At 42.0% G+C, this 23,281-nt stretch overlaps 1 protein-coding gene across 3 annotated transcripts in view; it reads left to right on the top strand.

Annotated features, from left to right (window-relative positions):
- PRDX4 (peroxiredoxin 4) overlaps nt 1-4,510 on the top strand; it is a 34,320-nt gene extending 29,810 nt beyond the window's left edge. For 2 of the 3 annotated variants that reach the window (XM_075854053.1, XM_075854052.1), the window contains one exon: nt 4,380-4,510. In XM_075854053.1, the coding sequence (XP_075710168.1) occupies nt 4,380-4,383 (4 nt within the window). In that variant the 3' untranslated portion in view covers nt 4,384-4,510. Of the gene's footprint in view, nt 1-1,194; nt 1,329-4,379 lie in introns of those variants that run through there. The other variant, XM_075854051.1, reaches the window with a different exon arrangement.
- Nucleotides 4,511-23,281: the final 18,771 nt, after the last annotated feature.

The following is a 23,281-nucleotide window of genomic DNA, read 5'->3' as shown; positions in this document are numbered from 1 at the left end:
ATGTTGTGTGATCACACATCTGCTGTGAATAGGAAATTACTTGGCGCTCTCAGTAGACATTCTGTTCCTTAATTTATTAGAGAAATCTTATTTACCGTATTTTTCGGACTAAGACGCACCTGACTGTAAGACGCACCCAGGTTTTAGACAACAGAAAATAGGAAAAAAATGTTTTTATATTCTACTTTTGCAAAGAAAAAAACTTTGTTTTAAAAAAATCTTTGGTCTGTTCACCACATTCTGAGAGCCATAATAGTGGTGAGGGGGCTTACCACTATTTTTGTGGGACGAGCTATAGTTTTTATTTTTTTGTTTATTTTGCCACAGTTTTTTGTTACATACGATTTTTTTGATCACTGTTTTATTTCACTTTTTTTTTTTTTTTTAGTGCTAAGGTGACTATATAACGATTCTGGTGTTTTACGTCTTTTTTTTTTTTTGTTCACCGTGCGACTTAAATAATGGTATATTGTAATAGGTCTGACTTAACTGACTGACTTAACTAGCGATCGTTAGATCGCTGGTACAATACACTGCAATACATACATGAGTTACGAAATCTGCGTAACTCGCTGAGCTACGCTGTTTCCGTAACTCCCGTAGTAGTGAATGGCAGTTACGGAAGCAGCGTAGTATGCGAGCTATGCTGTTTTCATAACTACTATTCCGTTCTATGGGAGTTACGGAAACAGTGTAGCTCAGCGAGTTACGCTGTTTCAGTATCTCGACATGTAATCAAGTGGCTGGGAGAGCCGAAAAAGCTAGAACGGAGTTTAGGGGCCTCGTTCTAGAGATAGGTGTGGGTCCCAGAGGTGGCACCCGCATCTATCTGACAATTATGATAAATCCTGTGAATGTCATAAATGTCCTTCGTGGAAAAACCCCTATCAATGCTGCGGTCGCTATTGACCGTGGCATTTAACTAGTTAAACGACCAGGAACACTGTGATCGTGTCACCCCACCCTGATGTTGGCAATTAATGGGTCGGGAAGGGGTTAAGTCAAGAAGCGGTCAGTCCCTTGACTGCCGACTAACAGACGCAAGGGCTGTTTAGCAAGATTTATTCCTGCTAAAAACTGCGTCTTATAGTCCGAAAAGTACGGTATATGCAACAATAAAATGGTTTAGTACCACCATGCTCCTTTCCCCTTCTCTTTATTTGAGTATGACCGCAACCAGTCTCATTATTCCAGTGTCTCAGGATATTCTGCCTGTCTACGCCATATAAAAGATAGTAGCTATTAGAACGGTCACAATGGATACAGTCTGTCAAGTGACAGCTGGTTTGCGGAGTCCCCATTAAGCAGACTGCCATTCTTCCCTCTAGTCCAGCAGTTTTCCATAAAGAAAAGTAGCGGTGAGTTATGTCAGGTACATAGCGTAGCTGTAATTTTTTGTTAAATAAGCGTGCGCTGTTTTGAAAATGGAGCATGCTACATTAAGACTGGGTTCACACAGTTTTTTGCACGCAGAAAATAGATTTTTCACTGCGTTTTTCTCCCGCGACCTTGGGCAAAAAACGCAGCGAAATAAGCTTTCTCTGCCTCCCAAACGCCCGAAGATAGGGCATGTCGCTTTTTCCCGCAAGACTGTTTTTCCGCTCGCGGGAAAAAAACTCCTCCACCTCCCATTGAAATCAATGGGAGGCATTTTCTGACATTTTTTGACTCTGTTTCCGCGTCAGACGTGTTAAAACTCAGTGTGAACTGGCCCTAAATTACTCACTATCATACCACTTGGTGGTATGTAAGAATTAGTAAATATAATTCTATGTTCAACTTCTTCAGGTGGGCTGTTTTTCCAATACCAGAAACTTAAGGCTGGGTTCCTACGAGTCGGATACACTCCCTCTTTTCTGGGCATAGTCCGGCCTCCTACGATTATGTTGCAGGACATGTGACACTGCAGCCTGTGATTGGCTGCAGCGGTCACATGGGATGAAACGTCATCCCAGGAGGCCAGACTGCAGGAAGGAGAGCGTTCTGGGTAAATAAATATTATATATATATATATATATATATATATATATATATATATATATATATACACACACTATAATATAATCACATAAACACAACAAAAATTTGAACAGCACATTCCAACAAAATCATACAAAACGTGTATGCAGGTGCAAGAACACCTGTGACTGCAACAAAGAAATGGCGACAGCACCCTGCAACACTAATGCCACCTAAGCCACTAAATATAAATAAATATGCATCACTGCTAAATCTACTTACAAATAGGGAGGTTCTTAGTGCACATTTTGATCAAAAAGTGTTTGCCCACCTGCCACGACAAGGCGACCTCTGTAAGGTGGGAACCTACTCTGCACATACACCCAGAACTGGGACTAAGCCTACATATATATCTGGGGATGGTAGGAGCCAGCATTTAACTAATTAAAATCACCCAGGGAAGAATGGGAGGAGTTCAAGTACAAAAATGGAGGGAGTCACTAACCCCACATATATGAATCACATAAACAACAAAAATTTTAACAGCACATTCCAACAAAATGATAGAAAACGTGTATGCAGTATATGTGTGTGTGTGTGTGTGTGTGTATATATATATATTTATTTTATTTTTTTTTGCTTTCTGTTGCGTGTTTTGCATCACCCATTTAATTCAATGGGGGGGGGGGGGAAAACCCACAACAGAAAATCAACATGGACGCAGCATAAATTGACATGCTGCTGAATTAAATTCCACACCGCAAATCAATGAACTTTAAGCTGCGTTTTTTTTTTTGTTTTTTTTCGCAGCGTGGGCATGAGATTTTCAAAATCTTATCCGCTTTGCTGCTACTGTAAATGCTGCTGAATTTCCACACACAATTCCATTGCGGAAATTTCACAGAATTTACACTACATGAGAACGCGGCCTAAGACCTTGCCAGACCAGTACCAAACTACATATGAGGACTTGTTAACTTGTCTAACCCTTGGGCCAAAAAAACAATTACTGATTTTAATTTCTTAGTATACACTATATGGACAAAAGTATTGACACACCTCTTAATCATTGAACTCAAGTGTTTTATTCAGTCTCAATGCCACAGGTGTATAAAGCCAAACACCCAGCCGTGCAGTCTGCCCCTACAAACATTTGTGAAAGAGTGGGTCGTTCTAAAGAGATCACTGACTTCCAGCGTGGTACTGGATGCCCCTGTTGCTACAAGTCAGTTTGTGAAATTTCTTCCTTCCTGGGTATTCAACGATTCACTGTGAGTGGTATTATTGCAAAGTGGAAGAGTTTAGGAACCGCAGCAGCTAAGTGGCAAACCAAGTAGTTTACTAAGGGGTCGCCGAGTGCTGAGGTGCATAAAAGTCACCAACACTCTACTAACTCAATAACTGCAGAGTTCCAAACATCTTCTGACGTTTACATCCGCACAGAAACTGTGCGTCAGGTGCTTAATGTCATGGGTTTCCATGGCTGGGCAACTTCATGTAATCCTTACATCCCCATGCACAATGCCAAGCGTCAGATGGAGTGGTGTAAAGCCGCCGCCACTGGATTCTGGAGCAGTGGAAACGTGTTCTGTGGAGTGATGAATCACCCTTCTCTATCTGGCAGTCTGATGGACGAGTCTAGGTTTGGCAAATGTCAGAAGAACTTTACCTGCCTGACTGCATTGTGCCATCTGTAAAGTTTGGTGGAGGAGGGATAATGCTATGGGGTTGTCTAGGCCCCTTAGTTCTAGTGAAGATAAATCTTAATGCTTCATCATACCAAGCCATTTTGGACAATTCTTTGCTTCCAACTTCGTGGGAACAGTTTGGGGAAAGATTTTTTTCTGTTCCAACATGACTGCGCACCATTGCACAAAGCAAGGTCCATACAGGCATGGTTGGGGGAGTTTGGAGCGGAAGAACTTGACTGGCCCGCACAGACCCCTGACTTTAACCTCATCCAACACCTTTGGGATAAACTACAACGGAAATTGCAAGCCAGGCCCTCTTGTCCAACGTCTCTGATCTCACGAATGCTTCTCTGGATGAATGGGCAAAAATTCCCACAAACACACGCTAAGATCTTGTAAAAAGCTTTCCCAGAAGAGTGCAAGCTGTTATGGCTGCAAAGGTGGAGGGGGGGGGGGGGTCAACTCCATATTATCACCTATGGCTTTAGAATTGGATGTCCTAAAAGTTCCTGTAGGTGTAATGTGTGTGTCAATACTTTTGGATCAGAAATATGGAGCCCTTATTTCTAAAAACATATTCACTTATTCTGTTCAGAAGGTTGAGCCTAAAAGTTCACATGATCATCCTGTGCTAACAAATTGGTGTGATTTAAGTGGTGGTGTTGGTTGATATATCACGTATTTGTTCAAATTTGCTTATGGTGTGTTTTGTGTTTTTTTTTTTTTTAGATAATTCCTGACCCAGCTGGAAAACTGAAATATTTTGACAAGCAACACTGATATTTGTACTGTTTTAATATGAATGGATCAGTACTTGTTAAAGCTGGTTAACTATGTCCATTAAAATTCTGTGAATTTTGTTACGGTCTTGTTACATTGCTGCATGTTTCTTGCTAGCTGTAATTGTAGACAGCCACAATTGCTGTTCTATTCAGTTTCCATAACTTCCATTAAGGAGGCTCTGTCACCAGATTTTGCAACCCCTATCTCCTATTGCAGCAGATCGGCGCTGCAATGTAGATAAGAGTAACGTTTATTTTTTTTTTTTAAACGAGCATTTTTGGCCAAGTTATGACCATTTTTAGATTTATGCAAATTAGGCATTTCTAAAGTACTACTGGGCGTGTTTAAAGTAAAAGTACAACTGGGCGTGTATTGTGTATGTACATCTGGGCGTTTTTACTTCTTTTACTAGCTGGGCATTGTGAATGGGAGTGTATGATGCTGACGAATCAGCATCATCCACTTCTCTTCGTTAACACCCAGCTTCTGGCAGTGCACAGACACACAGCGTGTTCTCGAGAGATCACGCTGTGACGTCACTCACTTCCTGCCCCAGGTCCTGCATCGTGTCGGACGAGCGAGGGCACATCGGCACCAGAGGCTACAGTTGGTTCTGCAGCAGCATCAGCGTTTGCAGGTAAGTAGCTACATCGACTTACCTGCAAACGCCGATGCTGCTGCAGAATCAAATGTTGCCTCTGGTGCCGATGTGTCCTCGCTCGTCCGACACGATGCAGGACCTGGGGCAGGAAGTGAGTGACGTCACAGCGTGATCTCTCGAGAACACGCTGTGTGTCTGTGCACTGCCAGAAGCTGGGTGTTAACGAAGAGAAGTGGATGATGCTGATTCGTCAGCATCATACACTCCCATTCACAATGCCCAGCTAGTAAAAGAAGTAAAAACGCCCAGATGTACATACACAATACACGCCCAGTTGTACTTTTACTTTAAACACGCCCAGTTGTACTTTAGAAATGCCTAATTTGCATAAATCTAAAAATGGTCATAACTTGGCCAAAAATGCTCGTTTAAAAAAAATAAATAAACGTTACTCTTATCTACATTGCAGCGCCGATCTGCTGCAATAGGAGATAGGGGTTGCAAAATATGGTGACAGAGCCTCTTAAATTTCTATGCGAGTTCTGGAAATGGCGTAGCATAAAGTTTTGCCTGTTTCTGGAATACCCGTGCATCTTGTCAGTGGCCGGAGCCCAACAGCAGAAAGATAGGTCAGAGGGTCCTGTTAGAGAAAGATGTGGAAACCCTCTTAAGGATTTCTCCAACAGATAATTCACAAATAAGTTATCCCAACAGAATTACAAATCAAATACTCCTATCACAAAATAAAGGCAGGCTGAACAGTATAATACAACATTTTTTAGATACAAAATACACAATATAAAATGGAACAACAAACCCATGATGCAAGGACCCATACACAATAATACTGAAACCTATAGACCGAAATTCATAGGTAAATACAGCAAAGTGCAAGTGCCTGAACAATAAATGCAGCAGCCTTTATTATTGACAAGTGTCGAGTTAGGGAAAACCATTAACCCCTTCCCGCTCCTGGACGTACTATTAGGTCATGGTAGCTGTATCGTTCGCGCTCCATGACCTAATAGTACGTCTCGGAAGTAACGGCCGTTTCGGCCGTCCTCCCGACACATGCAGGAGCTGTGACAGCTGCTGTCTCAGCTCCTACAGCGGGGACCGATCGCTGTGTCTCCGCTGATTAACACCTTAAAAGCCGCATTCAATAGAGATCTCGGCTTTTTAAGGGTTAAGCTACCATCGCCGGCCTGCTACACGATAGCGGCCGGCGATGGTTACTATGGTAACCGGACACCAAACAACGGTGTCCGGCTATGCCATCGACGGAAGCCTAGTGGGTCCTGACAAAGTCAGGACCCACTATACTTGCTGTCAGTGAGTATCTGACACCTCTGATACACTGCACTACGCATGTAGTGCAGTGTATTAGAATAGCGATCAGGGCCTCCTGGCCTCAAGTCCCCTAGTGGGACAAAGTAATAAAGTAAAAAAAAAGTTAAAAAAAGATGTGTGAAAATAAGAGTTTTAAAAGTAAAAATACCCCCTTTTCCCCTATCAGTCCTTTATTATTAATAAAAATAGATAAATAAATAAACTATACATAATTGGTATCGGCGCGTCCGTAACGGCCAGAACTACAAAATTATTTTGTTATTTATCCCGCACAGTAAACGCCGTAAAAGAAAATAATAATAAACCGTACCAGAATCACAATTGTTTGGTCACTTCACCTCCCAAAAAATGGAATAAAAAGAGATCAAAAAGTCGCATGTACCTAAAAATGGTCCTGATCGAAACTGAAGTTCGTTACGCAAAAAAATAAGTCCTCGCACGGCTTTATTGATGGAAAAATAAAAAAGTTCTGGCTCTTAGAATAAGGTAACACAAAAAGTGAATGATTTTTTACAAAACTTATTTTATTGTGCAAACGCCATAAGACATAAAAAAAAACTATGAACATCTGGTATCGCCATAATCGCATCGCCCCGCAGAATAAAGTGAATGTCATTTATAGCGCACGGTGAACGCCACCTAAAAATAGAATAAAAACTGATCAAAAAGCTGCATGCACCCCAAGAAAACTACAATGGATTCCTCAAGGGGTCTAGTTTCCAAAATGGGGTCACTTTTGGGGGTTTCCACTGTTTTGGCACCACAAGACCCCTTCAAACCGGACATGGTGCCTAATAAAAAGGAGGCCTCAAAATCCACTAGGTGCTCCTTTGCTTCGGAGGCCGGTGCTTCAGTCCATTACCGCACTAGGGCCACATGTGGGATATTTCTCTTGAGTTGCGTTTCTCTGGTAAAACCTTTTGTGTTATAGAAAAAAATGGTATAAAAAGGATTTTCTGACAAAAATAAATATGTAAATTTCTCCTCTACTTTGCTCTAAATTCCTGTGAAACACCTAAAGGGTTCATAAACTTTCTAAATGCTGCTGTGAATACTTTGAGGGGTATAGTTTCTAAAATGGGGTGTTTGATGGGGGTGTCTAATATATAGGCCCCTCAAAGCAACTTCAGAACTGAACTGGAACCTAAAAAATAAATAAATGAGGCAATACTTTGCTTCTCCTAATGAGCATTGCCTACTCCAAGATAACCTCAGTTTTGACCGTTTGTATAAACGGAGACCCCTATTAGACCGTTTCAGTGCCCGGTTTTCCCAAGCATACACCACCGAGACGTGTATTTCTATTGATGAGTCCTTGGTACATTTTAAAGGGAGGCTTCAATTCTGCCAGTACCTGCCGGGTAGGAGGGCAAGGTATGGTGTGAAGATGTATAAGCTGTGCGAGAGTGCATCAGGGTTTACCTACAAATTTAGGATATATGAAGGGAAGGACACCAGTATTCATCCCCTAGAATGCCCCCCCCCCCTTACTGGGAGTTAATGCCAAAATTGTGCAGGATTTGGTGCACCCACTGCTGGACCAGGGTTACCAACTCTACCTGGATAATTTTTATACCAGCGTCCCAGTCTTCAAGTGCCTCGCTTCCAGAAGTCATGCGGCACTGCTAGAAGAAACCTGAAAGTCCTCCCTAAGACTCTGCTTGGGCAAACACTCAGAAGGGGTGAGAGCAGGGCACAATCTAGCAGCAACATATTGTGTGTCAAGTACACGGAAAAGAGAGATGTCCTTGTATTGACAACAATACATGCCCACACCAGTACCCATGTACCTGTACGAGGTACCAGTACAGAGACCCCCAAACCAGACTGCATCCTGGACTACCTGGACCTGAAAGGAAAAAGTCAAAAGAGGTACAAAGTCTGCTATAAGAGGGGGATAAGGGAGGACACAATATATCAATGTGAAATGTGTCCCGAAAAACTAAGGCTCCGTATGAAAGAGTGCTTCAAAATGTATCATACATCCCTTGATTTTTAATCTATCCCAGTTTTACTTACGCTGATGCACTCCGCACATCTTCTCCCCCTCATCTTTCCCTTCTGAGCCATGCTGTGTGCCCAGGCAGCTGATAACAGCCACATTGAGGGTATTGTCATACCCGTGAGAACCCACATTACAGTTTATGGGGTGTATGTCTCCGGTAAAAATGCTCACTACACCTCTAGATGAATGCCTTAAGGGGTGTGGTTTTTAAAACGGGGTAACTTCTTGGGGGTTTCAACTGTACTGATACCTCAGGGGCTTCTGCATACATGACTTAGCACCAGAAAATCCCCAGTAGGCCAAATGGTGGTCCTTTCCTTCTGAGCCCTCCCATGGGCCCAAACGACAGTTTATCACCACAAATTGGGCATTGCCGCACTCAGGACAAATTGGGCAAAAAAATTGGGTATTTTATTTCTTGTGAGAATAAGACCTTTTCAGCCAAAACTACATATTATTGGAAAAAATTAATTTTGTTTGAATTCCCAGCCCAATTCAAATAAGTTCTGTGAAGAAACCATGGGGTCTAAATGGTCACATTACCCATCAATTAATTCCTTGAGGGGTGTAGTTTCTAAAATAGGGTCACTTCTGGTGGGTTTCCATTGCTTTGATACCTCTGGGGCTCTGCAAATGCGACATGGCACCCGAAAACCAATCCAGCAAAATCTGCACTCCAAAGAACACACAGCGCTCCTTCCCTTCTGAGGCCACCCATGGGCCCAAACGGCAGTTTATCGCCACAAATGGGGTATTGCTGCACTCAGGACAAATTGGGCAATTTTGTTCCCTGTGAAAATAAGAATTTTTTATCAAAAATGACATCTTATTGGAAAGAATGTCATTTTTTTAATTTCACTGCCCAATTCAAATACATGTGTAAAAACTGTGGGGTCTAAATGGTAACAACAACCATAAATTAATTCCTAGAGGGGTGTAGTTTACGAATTGGGGTCACTTTTGTGGGCTTTCTACTGCTTTGGCACCTCAACACCTCTTCAAACCTGGCATGCTGCCTAAAATATATTCTAATAAAAAAGAGGCCTCAAAATGTGCTAGGTGCTTCTTTGCTTCTGGGGCTTGTTTTTTAGTCCACGAGCGCAGTAGAGCCACATGTGGGACATTTCTAAAAACTGCAGAATCTGGACAATACATATTTAGTATTGTTTCTCTGGTAAAACCTTCTGTTACAGAAAAAAATTGATACAATTTAAATTCACCAAGAAAAATTAAATTTGCAAATTTCACCTCTACTTTGCTTTAATTTCTGTGAAATGCCTGAAGGGTTAAATAAAGTTTCTAAATGCTGTTTTGAATACTTTGAGGGGTCTAGTTTTCAAAATGGGGTGTTTTAGGGTTTCTAATACATAGGCCCCTCAAAGCCACTTCGGAAATGAACAGGTACCTTAAAAAAAAGGCTTTTTCAATTTTCTTAAAATGATGTTCTAAGCCCTGTAACGTCCAAGAAAAATAAAAGAATGTTCAAAAAACTATGCCAATCTAAAGTAGACATGGGAAATGTGAACTAGTAACTATTTTGGGTGGTATAACCGTCTGTTTTACAAGCAGATGCATTTAAATTCTGAAAAATGCTATTTTTTTTATACATTTTCTCTAAATTTTGCTATTTTTCACCAATAATCACTGAATATATCGTCCAAATTTTACCACTAACATAAAGCCCAATGTGACAATCTCAGAATTGCTTGGATAGGTTTAAGCATTCCGACGTTATTACCACATAAAGTGAAATATGTCAGATTTGAAAAATTGGCTCTGAGCCTTAAAGGGAATGTGTTGCCAGAAAAACATGTTTTTTTTTTTTTAATTAAACATTTAGTGTGTAGGTGATTAAACATTGTTCAAATTTTTTTTATTTTTTTCACGAGTCAGGAAATATTATAAATTAATTCTAATTTATAGTATTACCCATTTCTGGTCACTAGATGGAGCTATTCCCAAAATTGCAGCATTGCAAAATTGGGTAAAAAGCCCTCGCTCTAGTGAGCTCTCAGCATCCCCCCCTCCTTTATCCTGGCTAGTGCCGGGATAAACGAGGGGTTTGAACGGTGTAACCTCCTACACTGTGTGTCGCCATTTTTTGAGCTAACACACAGTGTAGTAGGTTTACATACAGTAGTAAACACACACAAACACGAACATACATTGAAATCTCTTACCTGCTCCTGCCGCCGCGGCTCCCTCCGGCCCGTCGGCTCCGTCTGCTGCCGCTGGTCCAAGTGCACAAGTCCGGAAGCCGCGACCGGAAGTAGTAATATTACTGTCCGGCCGCGACTTCCGGTCCACAGGAAAATGGCGCCGGACGGCGCCAATTTCAAATTGGACTGTGTGGGAGCGGCGCATGCGCAGTTCCCACACAGACGCCGTACACACAAGTGAATGGGACGGGAGCCGTTCGCAGTCCCTATGGGACTGTGGCTGCCGTATTCCATGTCTGTATGTGTCGTTAATCGACACATACAGAAATGGAACAAAAAGTGGCAGCCCCCATAGGGAAGAAAAAGTGTAAAAATAAGAAAAAGTAAAACACAAACACACAAATAAATATAAACGTTTTTAATAAAGCACTAACATCTTTAACATATAAAAAAATAATTTGTGATGACACTGTTCCTTTCAGGCCAAAACAAGGCTGCGTCCTTAAGGGGTTAATTTAGACAGGCACAAAAGTGAGCACAGAGTATAGACCAAAAAAGGGAGACCCTGATCTCCAACACGTGTTTCGCCACCTGCTTCGTCCGTGGATCACAGGCTACGCTATTGTTTCCGTAAACAATACGGAAAGTTTACATAATGAAAACCAACTGAAACAGAAGCAATGCCCTTGAAATCAATAGTAATGCAAATGGCAGCTATAGGTTCTGTTCGTGCTGACTGAATAGATGAACGGAAACTCCAAACGGGACTCAACGCTAATGTGAACAGGCTAATCACCTGTCAATTTTGAATTGTTTGATAGTAAACAGTCACTCCATACTGTAATTATGACACAGGGACCTCTTGCATTTCCCCCCATAGTTAAAGAGGCTCTGTCACCAGATTTTGCAGCCCCTATCTGCTATTGCAGCAGATAGGCACTGCAATGTAGATTACAGTAACGTTTTTATTTTTAAAAAACGAGCATTTTTGGCCAAGTTATGACCATTTTCGTATTTATGCAAATGAGGCTTGCAAAAGTACAACTGGGCGTGTTGAAAAGTAAAAGTACAACTGGGCGTGTATTATGTGCGTACATCGGGGCGTGTTTACTACTTTTACTAGCTGGGCGCTCTGACGAGAAGTATTATCCACTTCTCTTCAGAACGCCCAGCTTCTGGCAGTGCAGATCTGTGACGTCACTCACAGGTCCTGCATCGTGTCGGCACCAGAGGCTACACTTGATTCTGCAGCAGCATCAGCATTTGCAGGTAAGTAGCTACATCGACTTACCTGCAAACGCCGATGCTGCTGCAGAATCATCTGTAGCCTCTGGTGTCGATGTGTCCTTGCTCGTCTGACACGATGCAGGACCTGTGAGTGACGACACAGCGTGATCTCTGGAGAACACGCTGTGTCTGCACTGCCAGAAGCTGGGCGTTGTGAAGAGAAGTGGATGATACTTCTATACACAACGCCCAGCTAGTAAAAGTAGTAAACACGCCCCGATGTACGCACATAATACACGCCCAGTTGTACTTTTGCAAGCCTCATTTGCATAAATACGAAAATGGTCATAACTTGGCCAAAAATGCTCGTTTTTTAAAAATAAAAACGTTACTGTAATCTACATTGCAGCGCCGATCTGCTGCAATAGCAGATAGGGGTTGCAAAATCTGGTGACAGAGCCTCTTTAAAGGTGTTTTCCCATGAGACATTTGACATATCCACAGGATCTGGCATAAATGTCATATAGATGCAGGTTCCACCTCTGGGACTCGCACCTATCTCCAGAATGGGGCCCCCTAGACCCTGTTCAGACGCTCTCTGTTGTGGCTGAATGAGGTGCATTCCGACCATGAAAAGGGTTATATGGTTGTGAGTTATTTAAACAGCGTAGCTCGCTGAGCTATGTGTTTTCCGTAAGTCTCATAGAACTAAATGGTAGTTACGGAAACAGTGTAGCTACGCTGCTTCCGTAGCTGCCATTCACTACTATGAACATTTATATGAACCTTGTATAGAAGCAAGAGAACGTTCCATACTACAATTATTATTTACATATTGTGTTCTTGAAGATTAGGCACTTTGGTAGATTTCCAGCAGTATTTCGCAATCAACATTTTTGCTGACAATAACACATGAAAAAGTACAATTCTATCACCGGGAAAAAAATCTGCAAGCCCCACATGTAAAAGAGCTAAAGCAGGGGTTAAATGAACTGATTTCTAGTATAGATTTTAATAATCCTACTATTTGCTTCCAAAAGTAGAATAAAATTTTACATTCCCAGAACACAAAGTATAGTGCCTTTTAGATGTTAGACCCCTCCAGCACCTGTCAGATGACAAGATCTATGTTGGATAAACGGCTTGGAGTATAATACCATCTATACATTATTTTTCCTAAGTGTGTAGCACATTTAGAGAGGGAACAGGCTGGTCTAAATGTAGATTTCCAATCATGCATGCTAATAGGGGTTTCCAGATCTCTCTCCCAATGGCTCAAGCAAGAAAACATTTCTGGAAGTAGTTTTTCGCATAGTACAATAGAAATTCTTGAAATTCCTTTTAGCAGTTTTATCCAGATTGTTGAAGGAAAGTTCGAAAGTGGACCTAGGTGAAGTGCTCGAAGGAGGTAGGGAAGTCAACATGTGCCTTATTCTAGGGAATTTATAGAAGTCTGTGCGGGGTATTCCAAACTTTGTGCAGATATCAGTAAATGCCATAAGACTGTTCTGATCCATGATATCCGAGAGAGATTTAATTCCCCCCGCTTAACCAATTCTGAATATCAATATCCGATAAGAGACAAGCTGGAGAGGGAAAGGTCATAAGGTCTCATTGTCATGATAGGGCGAGTAACACTGAATCTTTTCCAGATTTGAAGCCCTACTTCAAGAGTTAGAAAAGGAGATTTGGGTGGGTTAACACCCATATATACACTAGCCACATTCGAGCTTCAACTAGAGGGCCATGCAATATTTCCTTTTCTATCGATATCCAATGTTTTACATGATTTGATCTCTGATTGCTGCATAATAATAATGCGCTAGTTTGTGAAAACCCAAACCGCCTTTAGCAATTGGTTTATAAAGAGTTTCAGCTGCTATTCTAGAGTGAGAATTTTCCCTGATATATTTATTCATTTAGGCATTGCAATTTCTGGAGATAAGACATCGGCAATAAAATAGGTAAGTTCCTAAATAAAGAATTTTTAGAAGGAACATCATCTTAAAGCAGTTGTCCGAGATACGATCAAATTTTCAAAAAGTGTGTCATACATTACCCCTTATACAGACAACCTAAATAAAGCAGTATTTAAAAAGAAAAAATCCACTTACCACAAATCTTCTTTGAATTTTAGCGCCGTTTGTTTACATGCACTCCAGGTCCAGTTTGTTGTTGATTCCTTCTGATGAAACTTTTTTCCCTGCATGCATTGCAGGCTGTAATGAGCGTGAATGTAGGGTCCATGTGTGACACTGTTTGTTAGACCCCGTATCTAAGCCTAACACAATGTAGGCTTAGATACAGGAACCCAGCAGACAGTAATCTTATACGTAGTAGGAAACAAAGGGAGAAATCCTCCAGCTCACCTGACACAAGGATTGGGTGTCACTGTCAGCGCCTGGATCTTTTTCGTGTCGGCACACGATGCAGGAACAGAAGTAGCAGAGGAAATGAGGTCCAGCGCTTTAGTAGAAGTAAAATGGAAAAAATATTTTTCCAAGTTTAATTGGATTGCGTTAAAAAGTCCATTGTAGTATGGTCTCGGTGTGTGGATAGAAGGAAAGAATGATCCTATAAGCCTTATAGGATCATTCTTTCCTTCTATCCACACACCGAGACCATACTACAATGGACTTTTTAACGCAATCCAATTAAACTTGGAAAAATATTTTTTCCATTTTACTTCTACTAAAGCGCTGGACCTCATTTCCTCTGCTACTTCAGTAATCTTATACAGTATACTAGCCTATACTAGCGTTGTGAGGCTCCTCCTTGCGTCTGCTCTGTCCTCTCCCTATGGAGCAACAGGCAGCAGATAACAGCCTCAAGGGCTGCATGGGGCCCGTGTGCCGCGTGTTTGATAACCCGTTATCAAAGCCTACTATGTGTAGGCTTTTGCAGTGTATGTAGTTCTAAAACATAAAAGTGCCGGTGCTGACATTGTACCTCGTAGACCGGGATAGTCATACGCAGGTGCCGTCCTTGTTCACTGTGAACACGCACAGGCGCGCTCACAGTGAACAACTACATAGGCTGGGCGGGCACTAAAGAATCAGCACCCGCAGAAACGACATGTCACCAGTGACGTGTCGTATACCATCCGAGGTCTCTCTGGTCCGAGACCATGTGATCGGGATACGACACGACAGTGGAAGAGGCAGAAAACGTGACGTCGGAGGTAATGTGATGAGCAGGAAAAAGCTGCCAGAGCGAAGAACAGAAGCAAGATTGCAAGGGTAAGTATATTATGAATTTGTAAATATCTGCAATGTGGTTTTAAATGTACAAAAAAAAAAAATCTCGGACAACCCCTTTAACGGCAGATATTCGACCTACCCAAGACACCTCATACTGCAGATAAGTGGATTATTCCTTCTCTACTGGTAGTAACACTGGTAAGAAGAAGAGTAGAAGAGAGAAGTGGGATAGGTAAGTTGTATTCCTAAGTAAGGAATGGGTTCCTTTGCCCAGTTGAAAGGAAACTTACTTCTGAGAGATTCCATCACTAAATGTGGAATATTCCTTCTCAAAATCCTTGATTTATTGAGATTAAGTTTATAGTACGAGAGTGAACTAAATCTCTCCATTATTTTAATGACCGCTACCAAGGAAGATTCAGGCCTAGAGATTGTGTTAATTAAATAAAAAATAATTAAATGCAAATAAACAGATTATATGGGCTCCACCCCCGACATATATTCCACTAATCTCGGTAGATTTCTGAATTGACATTGCCAAAGGCTCCATTGCTAATGTGGAAATAGAGGGCAGCCTTGTCTGGTGCCGTTAGTAATGCTAAATATTTTGGATGCACTGTACATTCTGAAGTAAACACTGTTGCAGAAGGAGAGGAATAGAAGGCCATAATTCTATGTTATGCTATCCCAGTGATTCCAAATGCAGTTAAAATTTCCGTCAAATAGCCCCAATGGACTCAATCAATGGCCTTCTCCATGTCCAGGGATAGATGCAGAGTAGGCGACCGATCACGCTCCACTAAACCCATCAAATCCACAAATTCGGTATTAAAAATCATTTTTGAAATTGGGCTTATATAATATTCTAATTTTCTGAGATACTAAATTTTGGGTTTTCATTAACTGTTAGAAATAGATCACATAGTGTGTAATGAATCTATATAATAAGAGTTTCACTTTTTGAACTGAATTACTAAAATAAATTAACTTTTTGATATTCTAATTCATTAAGAAGGACTAGTAAATCACTTAAAAGGACTATAAGGTCCTTTTGCATTAAGCGAGACTACTTGTAACTAGATGAAGTGGATTTCTAGGAGAAACTTTTCAGTGACCCTCTCCTATACTGTAATAGCAAAATAGACTGTACTGTAGCTATAATATATCATGCATGCCTGGCATAGACCAGAGCAAACAAAAATATAGATCAAACAAACATTAAAGAGTTTCCTTAAATGATATGACATCAAAACCGAAGGTGAGATGTTTCGGGGGAAACATCACTTGCAATGTAACACCGTGTAACACTCTATCAATGAGTAAGTCCGCTGGAGATGAGGCAGGTAAGAGTGCCACAAAAAAATCAGTAAGAAACTCTCCAAGTTGTTCCGGGTTAACTGATTCATGTATGCCTATAAACCGCATGTTGCGCTGTGATCGGTCCTCTAGGTCTGCTCTCTTCATATGTAGTGCCCCTACTTCTTCCAGAGAGCTGTTGAGGAGCTGGTCCTTCCGTTGGGTGATGGTATGCCCTCCTTGGGATCTTGAGAGACCCAACTGATATTGTATTGATCGCGTGGTGGTGCTTCCTCCACAACCCTTATGGCCCTGTTTGGGTACTGTTCTACAGCTTGCTACATGTACCGACATTACATATGTTTCTTGTTCTCTCTTTTTTTTCCTCTTGCTCTACTCCCCTTCTTTCCTTTCCCCTTCTTATGATGGTCGAGTGTCTCAGGAACTGTGCTTAATGGGAACATTTAGATTATGGCTGACCTTCCGTCCTCCTTTAACATTGTCACTCAAGGCCTTAATTCGCAGACGAAGCGGCGCAAAGCTTTTCAAACATCTAAGTCTTTACATTGTGATGTGTTTTTAGAACTGCATTTCGCCACTAATTCTTGTCCTAAAGTCATGCATAATCACTATCCTTTGTATTATCTAGCGGTCGCAGCTGAGAAGTGAGGTGTGGGCATCTTTTTCAAACATGATCTTCCCTTCACACATCAAACCACGGTAGCAGATCCTGAGGGCAGGTATTTGCTTGTTAATGGCGGACTACAAGACATTCAGGTCACGTTTATTTCCTATTATGCACCAAATGAAGGCCAAATATGTTTTTTCACTGCCATGTTTAGACATCTACTGCCTCATCTCCTAGGTAAAGTGTTTTTGGGCGAAGAATTTAATATAGCTTTGGATCACCTGCTCGATAAAATGGGCAAAGGTCCCTCCTCTCTTCGCCCCCGCCCCTAAACCGGGGTTGCAATTTGGCTAAACTTTTGCATTCCCATGATTTTGTAGATGCCAAGAGATCTGCCAATCTTTCCACCAGGGATTACACCTTTTATTCTCATGCCCATTCATCTTACTCATGTATAGACCATCTATTCCTTCCATCTCCGCTCTTGAATAATTTACTTCGGGCCAAAATACACCCCATTTTGTGGTCAGATCATGATTTGGTGTTGTTTACATTGCATTGCTTCTGGCTTAAACCTAGGTCTAGCTCATGGCGGTTGAACGAATCCCTTCTGACTAATCCCCAAATATTCAAAGAAATCACCACGGCACTGGAACAGTATTTCCAATTTAATTGTGCGTCTTACACTTCCCCGGCCATTAACTGGGAGGCCCACAAAGCTATCCTTAGAGGGAAACTTATTCAGATTGCCTCACGTCTAAAAAGAACTAGAGACCAAGCTATTAAAGACAAGGAGGCAGCTTATCTAACTTTAGTGAGAACACAAAAAGCGGATATTGGCCATGACTTGCGGTCTAAAATAGAAGACGCCCCGACTGAACTTAATTTATGCCTCATGCCTATTGCGGAACGCCACATTCGTTGAACGCAATATTGTTTTTTTGCCAAAGTGACAAGCCCGGCACACTTTTAGCTCGTAAACTTGTGCATTTGTCTCGTAATTTCATGATCCCTAAATTGCGGCTGGCAAACGGCCAATAACGATATAAAAGGGGTTGAGATTAGGGGTCAGATGCATAAATGTGCACTTTATGCAGATGATATCTTACTTGTTTTGTCATCCGGGGGGATATTTTGGAACTCGGGATTGAAGGTCAACCATGACAAATCTGAGGTTTTGAGCATTCCGCATTCCATGGCCAAGCTGATCCAATTGAACTTTGAGCTGAGATGAAGGGAAGACAAGATTTCCTATCTGGGAGTTCACCCCACTCCCTGTTATTCCACTCTTTTCCCTATCAACTAACTCCCTCTCAAATAAAAATTGAAGACAAACCTGTTGCATTGGGCTTCCATGCCTCTTTCCTGGTTTGGTCCGATAGCAGCTGTAAAAATGATGGTTCTTCCCAGAATCTTATACTTTTTTCGCACTCTCCCAATAGATATACCTGCCCCTATTTAAAAGACCTTCAAAGGCTTATATTGTCCTTCGTTTGGGGTCCTAAACGATGTCTAGTCCCACGGCATACTCTATACACTCACAAGGTGTCAGGGGGTTTAGGCTTACCGAACCTCACTAAATACTATTATGCAGCTCGTCTAACACCCTTAGGCCTCATTTACACGAGCGTGTGCGTTTTGCGCGCGCAAAAAACGCAGCGTTTTGCGTGCGCAAAAGGCACTTGACAGCTCCGTGTGTCATCCGTGTATGATGCGCGGCTGCGTGATTTTCGCGCAGCCGCCATCATAGAGATGAGGCTAGTCGACGTCAGTCACTGTCCATGGTGCTGAAAGAGTTAACTGATCGTCAGTAACTCTTTCAGCACCCTCGACAGTGAATTCCGATCACCATATCGAGTAACCTGTTTAAAAAAAAAGAGGTTCGTACTTACCGAGAACTTGCCGGCCGTTGCCTTGGTGACGCGTCCTTGGTGACGCGCCTCTCTTGACATCTGTCCCCACCTCCCTGGATGACGCGGCAGTCCATGTGACCGCTGCAGCCTGTGCTTGGCTTGTGATTGGCTGCAGCTGTCACTTGCACTGAATTGTCATCCCGGGAGGTCAGACTGGAGGAAGAAGCCGGGAGTTATCGGTAAGTCAGAACTTTTTTTTTTTTTTACACGTTCACGTATATTGGGATCGGAAGTCACTGTCCAGGGTGCTGAACCAGTTTAACTCTTTCAGCACCCTGCACAGTGACTGTCTCCTGCCGGGTTCGGTCAAAACGAGTTCGGCCGAACCCGGTAAAGTTCGGTTCGCTCATCTCTAAGACACTCAGTTCGGATGTTTGTAAACAGAAAAGCACGTGGTGCTTTTCTGTTTACATTCAGTTTGACAGCTCTTGCGCGAATCACGCAGTTTGCACGGAAGTGCTTCCGTGCGACCTGCGTGGTTTTCACGCACACATTGACTTCAATGGGTGCGTGATGCGCGAAAAACTCAGAATTTTAGAACATGTCGTGAGTTTTACGCAACGCACTCGCGCTGCGCAAAATTCACGCATCATCTGCACTGCCCCATAGAGTAATATAGGTGCGTACGACACGCGTGAAAAGCACGCGCGTATATTACGCTCATGTAAATGAGGCCTTAGTCTCACTCCTCAATATAGTTACCCGAACACGTTTGATTTCTATCAAACAGGCAGCTATCCCAGATATTCCCGTAGATCAACTGTTATGGCTGGAGCCCAGGCACAGACCACCTCTATTGTGTCCGCTCCTCTCTTCTTCCTTAGCATTGTGGGATAAACCGAGTCATAGGTATCGTCTCTGTTCCATACATACACCTTCAGCCAGACTGTTTGCTAATCCTGTTTTTGCTCCTGTATGCAACCGTCAGAGTTTCAATGGTGGCTGGATAAAGGTCTGTACCGAATAGGACAATTTTGTGATAGACTGGGCGCTAAACCCTGTCATTTTTTCCAGTCCATCCACCATATGCCAGATTCTGAGGTTTTTCGTTTTTGCCAGATTCATCATTTTTTGTCCTAATTTAACCCCTACCCGACATTTGCCGTATGGGTACGTCATGGAAAGCATTGACTTCCCGCGTTTTGACGTACCCATACGCCAAATGCAGAAGGGGTTACCGTGTCAAAAATAAAAGTTTTAAAGTAAAGATGACTGCTGTTCATAACAGCAGGCCATCTGTACACGATGCCCAGGGGGGGTGTCGCCTCCCCCCCGCATCGGCGATCGCCGCCATTGGCCGGTCAATTCAGACCGGCCAATTGCATCTGTTTGCGACTTTTGCCAATCACTGTGCCACAGGGTACAGTGATATGGTGGTGATTGGTGCTGTCTAGGACAGCACCAATGACTACCATGTTCCATGTAAAAAATGGTGGTGATGCCAGCCCCCCGATCACTACGGTTGGTCGGTCAGCACCGACCGACCAATCGCAGCCATGGCGGGTGTTTGAAACACCCTCCACCAGCCCTGCCCACCTCATTCCGGTTAGGAACAGTGAGCAGAGCTGGTGTGACCGTCTGTGAGCCATACTTACCGAATCTGAGGCCTTCTGTGCTGCGATCCTGCTGTGACATCTTCATCCGACTGCTTCCTGCAAAACTAGTGAACCGTCATCATCATCATCTGTGCTGCTGCTGATTTTTTTTTAGCAGCAGCACTTGTTTTTTCCTAAACTTCATATCCCTGTACCCTCCCCCCCATCCCCCTCATCCCCCTCTTTCCTTTTTTACGTCCTGTGTCCGCTGAGTGCGGATCAGTGACCGCCATCACTGACCGCCAATTTTTGGCACAGGACTTTCTTTTTTTATTGTATTTTTGCACCTCCCTGTGTGCGCCCTGCGGCCACTGAGTGCTGATCAGTGACCGCCATCACTGATCATCATCCGTGTTAATTTTTTTGCCGCAAGTTTTTTAATTTTTTTGCCTTTTTTATTACTGCACTTTTTTTTGCGTGCGCCCTGCGGCTACTGAGTGCTGAGTCTAATAATCAGCCTCAGTGGTAATTTGTTTACGCAGGGTTCTTTTTGGCCTTTTTTTCTTGATTTTATAAAACTGTAAAAAAAAAGAGTAGCATTAGAGTAGTGGACGTTTACTGACGTCCGTTTTGTTAAAAAGATATATAGCAGAAGTTATAGCTATACATTTTTTTTATACAGTTTGAATAAATTTACTTCTTATAGTTAGCGTCCATTTAGTGACGGACATTTAGATCATTCACAAAATTTTTGATAGCGTAGCGACAGTTAGTATAAATTTATAGCGTTATAGTCAGCGTCCGTTTAGTGACGGACATTCAGGTTTTTTTTAACTGAAATTTATTCACTAAATTTTTGATAGCGTAGCGACAGTTAGTATAAATTTATAGCGTTATAGTCCGCGTCCGTTTAGTGACATACATTCAGTTTTTTTTAACTGAAATTTGTTCACTAAATTTCTGATAGCGTAGCGACAGTTAGTATAAATTTATAGCGTTATAGTCAGCGTCCGTTTAGTGACATACATTCAGGTTTTTTTAACTGAAATTTGTCCACTAAATTTTTGATAGCGTAGCGACACAGTTGTAGCTCATTTTTTTTTACAGTTCTATATTGAACGTTAAATAAATTTCTTTCTCCTACATTTTTCTTATTCTTATCCTTGTAGTTCCACCAAGCTCCTTATCGTCTCTCTCCACATTCAAAGAACTCCTGGTAGGAAAAGGATCTTATGTCTCTAATAGATGGAAAAAGGAAGACACATAGTGCAACACCCTCTGCAAAAAGATTGCACCACGCCAAGTTTAATCCATACTCACAGAAGTAACAAGAAATAAAAGCATCAAGGTAAGTAAAAATCTTTAAAATTTCTAGGCGGCACGCCAAACACTCTCGCCCGACCCTGGGTTTCGCCCTGCCGGCTTCCTCTGGGGCATGTGTGACGTGTCTAATTAACAGGTTTATATAGCCGCATATCATTTAAATTTACATACATAAAAAATGGTTAAAAAAACATATACACCCACAATGATCTCTGCAATATATAGAGATAATCTGATCTTACCATCATAATCGTATACATATATATACACTTTTATTATTTTTATATAAATGCCTAATCTCTTTAAAAAGTAAAAAAATATATATAATATATTATGCTAAACAAGCCTATTTGCCACCTTTATAGTTGGTTAGATTCCACATATCATCCCATATCCATTATATTGATTTTTATTTATATTTTATCAGTTGTTTTATATTTTTTCTGTCTCTAATTTTCCACTAATAATCATTGGCGTGCCGCCTAGAAATGTTAAAGATTTTTACTTACCTTGATGCTTTTATTTCTTGTTACTTCTGTGAGTATGGATTAAACTTGGCGTGGAGCAATCTTTTTGCAGAGGGTGTTGCACTATGTGTCTTCCTTTTTCCATCTATTAGAGACATAAGATCCTTTTCCTACCAGGAGTTCTTTGAATGTGGAGAGAGACGATAAGGAGCTTGGTGGAACTACAAGGATAAGAATTACCATCCACACCCTCATTGGATTGCGGACTGTCCACTGCATTTTTGTGGGAGAGAGCCCATACTGATTGATATTGGACTGTTACCAGTGCCGTCTGAGCGGTAAACTTCACTGTAATTTATATATGTTATTTAGGGTATTTGTTGGATCATACCCAATTTAGTTTTGCCTGCTCCGGTCTGAGAGAGATTTTGTGGGTATTTGAGCCAAGAGAAACTACCATTATATTTTTCTTATTCTTCTTCTTTTTTTTTTCCTATAAATTTCATATTACACGTGTAAAAGCACAACATACACAACCACCTCTATAAAGAGTATTACACGTGTTGAAGCACTACATACCCCCCTAATAAAAATGGCCCAATCATCTCAAAGGCTCTACTCCGCTGAGGAGGCATACGCCATCCTGGCCTCTGACACTGAATCGGCCAGCGAGGGAGAAGAGGAAATTGCCCCATTCATCTTAACCTCATCATCCTCATCCAGTGATGAGGAACCCCCGCAAAGACGCCCCAGGACATCAGCTGAGGCAACCTCCCAAATGAGTGATACCCTGTGGAACCCACCCCCTGATAATTATGAGCCTCACATTCCAGATTTCACAGGGAGCTCAGAAATTCGATTTGAGACTGTAGGCCTCGCAGAAATTCACTATTTCAAGCTCTTTTTCACTGAGGATTTTGTTAATGTAATGGCGGCCCAAACAAATTTATATGCCCAACAATTTTTAGCCCAAAACCCCACGTCATCATTTGCTAGGTGGACCCCCATAGAGGCAGCGGAGATGATGAAATTTTGGGGCCTTGTCCTACATATGGGCCTAGTAAAAAAACAGAGATTAGGCAATACTGGAGTGCGGACATTTTATACAGCACCCCATTATACCGCATGGCAATGACCCGGGCAC

The sequence above is a fragment of the Rhinoderma darwinii genome, chromosome 2, assembly GCF_050947455.1.
Source record: "Rhinoderma darwinii isolate aRhiDar2 chromosome 2, aRhiDar2.hap1, whole genome shotgun sequence".
In the NCBI taxonomy this organism is placed as follows: domain Eukaryota; kingdom Metazoa; phylum Chordata; class Amphibia; order Anura; family Rhinodermatidae; genus Rhinoderma; species Rhinoderma darwinii.
The sequence above is the reverse complement of the archived record's forward strand: the minus strand, read 5'-3'. Positions and strand labels throughout refer to the sequence as shown.